Source organism: Gobius niger (assembly GCF_951799975.1).
Source record: "Gobius niger genome assembly, chromosome: 1".
NCBI lineage: Eukaryota > Metazoa > Chordata > Actinopteri > Gobiiformes > Gobiidae > Gobius > Gobius niger.
This window is the reverse complement of record NC_136852.1, coordinates 19363962-19373991: the sequence shown is the minus strand read 5'-3', so window position 1 is coordinate 19373991 and position 10030 is coordinate 19363962. Positions and strand designations below refer to the sequence as shown.

At 40.7% G+C, this 10030-nt stretch overlaps 1 protein-coding gene across 3 annotated transcripts in view; it reads left to right on the top strand.

The window, feature by feature from the left end:
* The first annotated feature begins 827 nt into the window (after positions 1-827).
* The window catches only part of pitpnm3 (PITPNM family member 3), a 70924-nt gene continuing 61721 nt past the window's right edge, over positions 828-10030 (top strand). Inside the window, exons 1-2 of one of the 3 annotated variants that reach the window (XM_079556994.1) lie at positions 828-1211; positions 1280-1365. In XM_079556994.1, the coding sequence (XP_079413120.1) occupies positions 1341-1365 (25 nt within the window). In that variant the 5' untranslated portion in view covers positions 828-1211; positions 1280-1340. Of the gene's footprint in view, positions 1366-10030 lie in introns of all 3 variants that reach the window. The other 2 variants (XM_079556993.1, XM_079556995.1) reach the window with 2 other exon arrangements.

Here is a 10030-nt window from a genome sequence, read left to right as displayed (position 1 = left end):
ACCTCGGGCGCTATATACAGGCTGCTGACGCCAACTTTCGTGTTGTGTGACTGTTTAATGGGTCCCAGAAAACTTTAGGCAGAAAGGAGTAATTAACAATATAGATTTTTTTATTTTTTTATTCCGTTTCAACTACAAATATAACCAACAACATAAACTGGTTAGCTCTTTCCTTAACCACCACATTTATTGCTCTGGGTATTTGATGTTGCCAGCAGCAGAAGCAGCGCAAATTAAATATGAGTATGTTCTCCCCCACTTTCCCACTGGCTCTGAAAGTATTCTCCTTAATAGCTTTAGATGCTTTGTTTTTACCATTGAAGCTGTTTGCTATAATCACTTAAGTTCAATTGCAAAAACAGACACGTTTTGATTTTCTTCACTGCACTGGTTTGTAGATTGTTTTTTTCCAATAGCACTTATCTATTTTGGCCACTGAACACTTAATTCTTCTTTCAGTCTATATGTTCTGTATCTCTAATGGAATTTAGCTTTACTGGGGTGTAAATTCATGCTGTAACCTGGATAAGTAGGTTGGTTTTGGCAGCGCATGTGAAGCCTCTTCATAATGTCTATACTTAATGAGTTCAATGGGAGTAGACAGATGTCTATTTCAAGATGAGGTTTTTCTAAGGCACAATATGGGCTCCATATGTTATGATTTCCTGCAGGGGTGACTATACTGGAGAAACCAAGCCAAGGTGACACCTGCTGCTTCCCTGATTGATCGCGGGGATGGATCCTTGTTGTAGCTGTGTGCGTTCTGGATACGCACTGTGATTGCTTTCCACACGTGACGTGAAGCGCACAATTCTGTCACGATAAACTTTTGACCGACTCAAGACGTCAGACCTCGATGGAAAGAAACACCGCTGGAGGCAGTGGTGCCGCAGATTGAAGGCTTGTTTGTTAAAACTCTGGTTGATAACGCGAAGGACTGAGGCAGGAGAGGTGGGTGGGCTGGGCATGCCATGTGAGACAGTCTGCACAGAGACTGTATGCAGAACTATGTCTGCGGCACAAGAGACACACTCTCGGGGATTTAATACAGGTGAATGAGACATCAACAAATTCTGTTTTTTTTCCTCAATTTCCCGCGTTTCATTTTTTCCCCGCGGTAAATGAGGAGACAGACGCGTCAGCTGAAGCTCCGTGCCATCTTCACAGGATCCATCCCGCTGCAGAGCACTCCGGTCCGAGCAGGCGGCAAGGTGCAGGGAGCGGGGAAGAGGGCACATAAGAAACTGCTTTTTATTTAATGTAGGATTCGACTACACAGAGACGCGCGGAAAAACGTGACGACTTTTCTAAGTGAGACTGAGACCCACAGCGGAACCACTATGTCCAAGGAGACACGAGGCAAAGGTAAGGGGACCCGCGCAGTGTTCACGTTCACGACATGCTAACAGGTAGATGTGCAGGAATGTGCCGTGATCATCACGGCTGCTTAGTGACACATTGATGCTCCAGCCCCGTCTGTCCTCTCACCGGTCCTAAAGCCATGTGCCCTGTCCTGGCTCCGCGTGCCAGTGTCGCAACGCTCTGCACTACTCACCGCATCACACAACACTGTGGACTAGACCAGTATCAACACAACAGGACCGTGCACATTTTTGGGCAGTGATACATCCTTCCCATCTTTTCTCGACAAACCAAAAAAACCTAATTGAAATGCTATTTTTAGAACCATTTAAGCTGCAGTGTAAACTTGAGCATAAAGAGTAAGCTAACGTACGAAGCGCAAATGTGCAAATTTTGTATTCAGTGTATTGACTAACTTGAAGGTCATGCTAATAAAGATGGAACAAAACTTGAATGTGATGCTATTAATAGCGTCACCTGATTCTGGGGCTGCATATAGCTTCAGGCTATGCCACAAGTCATCATAGGCTATTCAGACTTTAAGCTTCTGTGGCATGGTGACAATAAACAACACATGATGGAGCACAGCAGAACCTTTTACTAGGTTAGGTGTTAACTGGAGAGAAGGATTGGTCTCCTGCTTGCCATATTCCCCTGCACTTGTCCAGAACGAGTCTTCTATTAAAGTGTGTCTATGCATTAAGGAACATTTCCTGAACATTTTTCTGCATGAATATTTTAACTCTGGTAAAGGCAGGTCATATATGCACGTAGTCCTCGGTTTAGCTAGTGCTACTATTATTACATTTAATAATTTAATGGTTTGCAACATATCCCCAAACCCCTCTTGAAGGAAGGGAGGACAGACGGACTGAGTGAAGCTGTAGGAGGCTTCTGTTGTAAAGAAAACTGGTGGGCGCATCTTGGGTTCTTTTGGTGTGAATTAAAGGTAAAACAGATCAGTCAGGTGCTCATTGGAGATAAGCGGGTGATTCCTTCTAATTGAAGTAGGAAAAAACTCCAAGGCACTCCAATGAAATTAAAGGAAAAAGCCTTTATTTTCACATGGCCTGTCAGGGTGTGTCGGGGTGCATGCTGTAGACACAGGTTTGAGGTGCGGGCGGCACGGTGGCACGTCGATTAGCCCTTGTGCTTCACAGCAAGAAGGTCCCGGGTTCGATTCCCACCTGGACGGAGCCTTTCTGTTTGGAGTTTGCATGTTCTCCCCGTGTCTTGTAGTAGTATGAGTGTGGGACAACGGATGCAAATTAGCCCAAGGCTACAATCCAGTGTGGCTTGTTTACATGCATGAGTATCATGTATGTTCGTTAACATGCACCGTCCCGACCAAACAAACAAATCAATATATGGAGGAGCCCTATGGACCCTCCTCTAACATCAGCAACACTTTATAATCATTTACAGTGGAAAAACGACAATAACATGCCACCATATGTCAACAAATGCATAAACATAAAGACATTTTGCAAACAGGAAAGAGGATTAATAGATGTAAAGCAGTTGTCAGATTTAAGTGAGAACATTTTAAGCTTCACCACCCTTAATGTTTAACCGGATTAGAAAAATCACTTCCAAAAACTCATAATTAAAATATTGCCTTTCTCGTGATGAAAATATAAATATACAAATACTACACAAAAAAGGTGCAATATCAATGTCATCATTTAAACCTGGCCAGCATGTTTCCTTCAATGTAACAATTCAGAATAGCCCTTATAGTCCACACCTCTGTGTCTATAGCAGGAGCTGAAACGCATTTTTAATTCAGCAGGCCATATGAAAATAAAGGCTTTTTAATATTAAATCATTGGAGTTTTTTCGTACGTTAATTAGGCTTCTGTTTTGCTTGGCATTTGGCACAAGGGTGTCTGAACTAAGGAGGTAATGGTACTCTACAATTACATTTCCGTTTGGTTCAACTATTTGAAAATGTTTGTAAAATGTCATTTAAAAACTGTAGATTTATTCATAATATTAGAACATTTCTACAATGCACTCGCATTTTGAATACTTTGGATTGTTTAAAGAATTTTGTGTAATCACTGTAACCACTCAAAAAGTAGTGCCGATAAATACTACTCCCAAATATGTCCAAGACGTGTGAAACATTTGTTCCGCTGCACTTAAACTTGCGCGACTAAATAACGGTAAATAATGAAACGGTTCAATACTTCACGTGTACAGTTACACCCCTCGCCTGAACTATTGCCTGTGCACTGTACAGTTCAACAAGTCCTTTCACCTGCATGGTCCCAAACCAGGATTAGATATAATGATGTGCTACTCCACTGAATGAAGATGAACAAATTATGAACTAAACAGTCGTCCATGGCAAGATTAAACTGTAGATGCCAATGTTTCCCCAATTAATGACAACAAACATGCAGTATTTTATTTTATTTTTTGACCAGCTGGATTAATTTAATGTGAAAGAACAGTGTGAAATGTAGAGCGAGGAGAGACACACAGCACATTGTCAGAGGTAAATATTTATCTCACTGGTGCAGCATAAATGTGCAGCAGACCTTAATCAAACGCATGTATCTTTCAAAGTGATAGATGCAGCCTTTGACCACATGATGTGCCCTGTGTGTGATTTTAAATTAATTTGGATAACAATGCATGCTCTTCAGGGTCGTCTGTAATGTCTTTGAGCTGAGCCTCTTTCTTGAGAGTTTTATCCCGCCGAGATCAATAAAGTGCCAGACTGTTGTTGCTCGAAGCCCTGACAAAGAGTCAAACTGCCAAAGGTCCATGTGTTTTATCTTAGGGAAGCCTATTTCAAAGTTGTGTCCACACTGCATCAGGGGTATCCTCAGACTTTTTAAGAGAGGTTCAGCAAGGTGGTGACGTGTTTTACCCAAGGACACAATGATAGTCTGTACAAGTAGGAGCCTTTGGATCTGTGGACAAAAGCTCTATCCAGCTTAGCCTCTGTGGCCAACAGTTTATTTAACAATAAGCTCTGCTCAGATGCTTTTACCTGCGACAGTATGTTATTTCTACATGTTGTCCCCCTAAGTCTAGGTAATGAAACGCCAGTGAATCACGTTACATTTCTGCTGGAGATTTTTTTTTGTTTATTAGAAAAGGCCTACAATTGCAGTTAATCTTCAATAGTGGAGTAAACACTGCCATAAACCTTGCAGGAAATTGCTCACTTGGGTCTCGCATTATTTCACCTAAATGCTGTAAAATTGTGTAACTACTGGGAGGGCTAAGAGTGGGGCAACAGATTAATGCAACAGGACATTGTGAGGTCGCTGTATGTTCATATAATTGATTTGCTTTCATTACAAACTGCATGAGCTCAGTCGGCAGTAAAATGCAGTTCAGTGCTCCGTAGTGGTGTATGCAGCCGTCCTCTTTTTCTCATTATTCAGTGACTGGGTGTTTATGACTTGTAAACTAAACAGGGAGACATTTCTTTCTCCAGCCGCTGCAGAAACCTGTCTGTTTGCCCAAATGTACTCGCTGTGTACACAATATTCAGCTTTTTTTTTTTTTAAATGACAGTGGAACGTGGAATATTCAAGAATTGTTACATGCCTTTAGTAATGAGGATTCTTTCTGTTAGAGAGCCTGGTTGCTGGGCTGCACAATACTGTATATCACCAAATTATCAGTGCAGAGTTAGCCAAAAGCCACAACATCACTGAGGTCTCCAATTCATACATTTTTGTGGCAACACAGCCTAAAACAAAAATGTCTGGTAACTTATAAAATGTGCAAGTTTAGCTTTAGTCCAAAAAAAATTAAATTGCTTTCCAAATTTTAGAATGTAGTGGGGTGTGGTGTCAGGAAATGCTTGAGTAAAACGTCTTTAATGATGCAATATTGTGCAGCCCTATATGGTTGTATGAATGAGGAAGGTTGAGCAGGGAAAGAACTAAAACAGTGATTCTCAACCATTTCAGGACCCACTTCCAACTTTTTGCAACTCAAATACAAATAGTAACTTGACCTTACTTTATTTTTTTGGGGAATTTAACCCTAACGTGTTGCAAATGATCAGAAAAAACAAGAATTAGCTCCATTGTTCTGTGGATTCAAGAACTGATCATTAGGCTGACTATGAAACCCTTTTTCTACAGTTATTTTTGGTAAAAGTCCATAAACGACTGACAATATAAGTTTGCGGCCCAACCGTAGATATAGGAGGTCCCAACCCACCCATTTGGAACCACCCATGGCAAAGCTAAGAAATATGCAAAACTCTGCCAGTAATAGACAGACAGTCTGCAGTGGGAATCCTTGAACGCAAAGGCAATAAGTAAAAATGCGAGGCTTATGCATTGAGTGTTGGCAGTGGCAGACCACTGAATAGTCCATTAGCTCATCCAGCTTTTCTGTAAAGCACAAACACCGTTAAGCATTTTCTCCAACTTGAAATTGGCGAAAGTAGAGAGAGAGATTTTTTCCAGTTCAGTTCAAATGTACAAATAAATGAGTTGGCTGCCCACTGCGCTTCAGTCAGAGCTTAAAATGACTCCAGAGGCTGCTCATAAAGTGTCTCTCTTTCAATCCTTTTTTCTTTTTTGATCAAGGTACTCAATACTATTGTCGCCGACATGCTTGTTTCCATTCGTGGTCCTCTGTTGTACTAACACAAGCAGTGTAGCAGTGTTTTGTGTTCTTTCAGCCTACATAATAATAAGAAGGCGGGCATATTTCCACGATAGCAACAGAGGTGTTTTAATGCATTCCGCCTGTGACCTCTGTAATTGTGTTTGATTATTAAAAAAAAACACTCTTAATTCAGACGTAATAGGTGTTTGTCATGTGGGCGCACACCGGGTCTTGTGTCCTCACGTTGTTCGCCTCAGCAGTGCGGACTGGTCAGACAGGATGTTCACGGGGGAACGGCCTCTTCCCCGGACCGCGACGCTTGTTTGTCAGTTGGTCAGATTGACGTCACGCTGGGGACGGAGGGACCATATTTGGCACTGCCTTCTTGACACTTTGGTGAGTCACTTTATATACTTGCCAAAAAAGACCATCCAATACGTTTTGGATGGTTGATGGACATTTTGATAAGCATTTCTTTTTTGTTGCAATCTTTGGCAGAGCTGCTAAAAATCATTCCTCAGCTGTGCAGCATTTCGCCATAGCTATACTCTGATTTAGAATTGGCCCAAAATGAACTTATATTTTTACTAATTTGATTGCATATAGTTATTCCTTCAATAGCTTCAATCTGCTCCGATATGTTAATTCTGCGGAGCACTTGTATCTAGCCAGATCAACGACACCTCTCCGCAGCAGTCCTTTATATCCAAGATTGATATTGACACATAACACTCCCATGAGCCTTTGCAGCACAGTGTAATGCAGGCACTGTCCTTCAACGGGAGCAAGTGAACATTTTATTGACACCATAGTTCACTTGTGGAGACTCTGCTCTTTCTGAATCCTGGCACTTAGATGTATAGAGTGGCGTGCACCTAGATCGACCCTTGTCTTTAATACTATAAGCAAAATTAGAATCGACTAAAATGTCAGCCTCCTGATAAACTCTCATGCATAGAATTTTGTTTATTTATGACCATGGACTGGATACTCGCCCATCTTGTTATGAACATAATTTAATTGCTTGTTATGGTTTGTACTATATTTGTACAGTAATTCCTTTAAGAATTGCTCTTTGAATATTTGAATAGTGCTTGTTTGTTTTCCATTAGTAAGAGAGAACACGTGGTGCTCTGAGAGTTGTTGATCCCTTTTGTTATCGACAAAACCGCACTTTGTACAAGCACTTAAGTTGAATATACATAATCACATGGGATTGTGCTAGAATAATTATCGCCAGAAATGTTAAAGCACATTCATTTTGCTCAGTGTTGTAATTCCAGGTTCGATGGTAGGTGAGTTTACTCTGGACAGTCACCAGTTAGTTCCTGGGCTGACAAAGAGACCAGCTGCGGCCAGTTGTCACGCTGAATCAGGAGCTCATATTATAAGTTTTTGAACCGTGTTACTAAAATATTACACTATCTATTCTCCAAAAATGAATCGCTGATTTATTCATAACTGCTTTTCATACTCTTCAGTTAGCCTGTTCTGGGCACTCCCTTTGGTCTTTCCAGGCACATGCATATAATTTATCATGATTTAAAAGGACTATATCCATCTTGATCCTCACTAACCATTTGACTAAAGGCCTATTATGTTTAAGAACATAATATCATACGTCAATATCAAATGAGATTATAGATAAGTAATTGCCTCTTCATATGCAATTTGCATTTCTACATGGACGTGTGGACTGAATGCCCTCTCTGGCGGAAAAATGTCATGTGAATGTGTCGTCTACTTTCTGCTGCAGACAGACAGAAGTGGGGCCATGCTCTTTTGTGATGATTATCGAAGAGTGGATGCACAGCGGTCCATTAATAGTCAATGTGGCGGCTGGTGCATAGCTGTGGTGCACATAGATACCATCCGGGATCATGTCTGGAGGGTTAAAGTGACCCATTTAACATTTCAGAGGCCCAGATCAATATCGACCGCTCCGCTCATTTGCAACATTGATTTTCAACACATACCAAAATTAAGTTTGTTTCAAGTAGAACAAAGGGCTTTTAACTGTGTACTAAAATAATTGTACCAACAGACGACCTGCAAACATCCAGGTTTCCTCCGGGTGTTACGGTTTACTCTACCTATAAAAACAGGCTGGTCAGGTTTACTTTTCTTTATCATTTGTGTCGTCATCTGTATCGGTTTTGCAATTACCTTGACTGTAAAAGTTCACAATATGGTTAATCGTAAGGATTTTAGGACCCACAGTTAACTGCTGTCATGTCTCACAAGCAGCATCCAAAACACATGCTGTCAGTGGCAGGTTCAATAATCCAATGTATCCAATGTAACGGAGAGCAAATCTCAACCACTTTCATGATAATTGCGTAACGCTGCCAAAAGAAGAGTCCCAAAAGAACCATCAGCAGCTGCGTTTTGTTATGTTGTGGTAAAAATGAAAGTGATAGCTGATAGCTTCATGATTTAGGTCACCTTTTTGTAATTATAGTGAATTTGTGAGACAACAGATCACAGGGGGCATATCTTATTATAGAATATCTGTTGAAAACATTCACACCAATAAAAAAATTTGATAATCGGGAAATGTCGCACAGCTGCAATATTTTTTCTCACAATAATGATGACTCAAACATTTTTAATTGCAACATTAATACACTGTATATCCCTCTGATAGTGAGGCCTTGTTTACCCTACTTCTACTGGCACCACGTCGGCTTCGTTCTGTTCGGACTCCGGAGTCAGCTACACCCTGTTAAGCATCAGCCTGTTAACTGGCCATTGTCCTGACATGGAGTACGTCTCGGTCTCATTAGCATGATTGAACTCATATGGTTGTTTTGATTTGGGGTGGCGAAGGATACTGTAGATTGTGAGATAGTGGGAAGATAGGACACTTTACCACATTATTCGCCAAACAAGCATTTAGTACCTTTGAACTAGCAGATATGTGTTCCTTGGCCTGGATACTATTATGTTAGATGAGTTTGTTTTTTTACTTGCGTATTTTTGCACAATGATGTACCTTTCTGTGCCTTTCTTCAAAAATGTGCCCACTGTTGCCTACTGTGCCTAAGGGCTTTGCTTTTAGTCTTTTAGTATCTAATTATTCATGACTGCAATAACGCCAATCAATCACAAAATCGTGAAATGCAATTAATCAGATACTGTTCCAAATATTATTCACGCTCGTCCCAGCACTCAAAGCCACTCATCTGATTTACTGTGGATTTTGAAATGTAACGGGAGGGAAATCCGTCCAGACAGAGAATAGGGGCGTCCGATTGTACGTGACTTGGTTATGAGTCTAATGAAGGTTAAGGCAGTGTTTTTCAACCTTTTTTGAGCCAAGGCACATTTTTTTCATTGAAAAAATCACGAGGCACATCACCAGCAGAAAATATTTAAAAAATGTAACCCTGTAGCATATATTCAGTCGTTCACATCAAAGTGCCTTGAATAGGAACACCGTATAGCAGGGGTAGGCAAGTTTTCTTGGTGGAGGGCCGATTTTCTTTATTGTAAATACACCGAGGGCCGAAGCTGCTGATTATATTAGCCCAAAGTAAAGCTCAACAATGCAAAAATGACCATCTTAAATTAGATAAATGACTTAAAATTGCTTGAATTAATGTTCTTCTATGTTGAATTTGAGTCGGTTTGAACTAATCCCAAGATACAAATGCTATAGCGCCATGAAACAAGAATGAAACCCACCTGGAATCAGACAAACTTATCTGAATTAAGAGAATAACTACTACTAAGCTTTTATCTTGTCTAAGACCAGACCAAATCTGCTGAAATCTTAGATTTAATCTGTTAATTCAAGTAGATTTATGTCATTTCTTCCTTTATACGATTATTCTTTTCCCAGTGCACTTCCTTCAAATGCCAGTTTTGTACAGAAAATATGACCTCATTGGGTGTATTGACAGTATTTCTACCTTTTTTTCTCCCATTTAACTCTAACAATGTTAAAAATACTCTCTGACTTGTGTAATAATGTTTCTCAAAATCATCTTGAGGGCCAGAGGTGCTGTGCTGGAGGGCCGGATTTGGCCCCCGGGCCTGACGTTGCCTACCCCTGCCGTATAGTCTCACTAGCCAC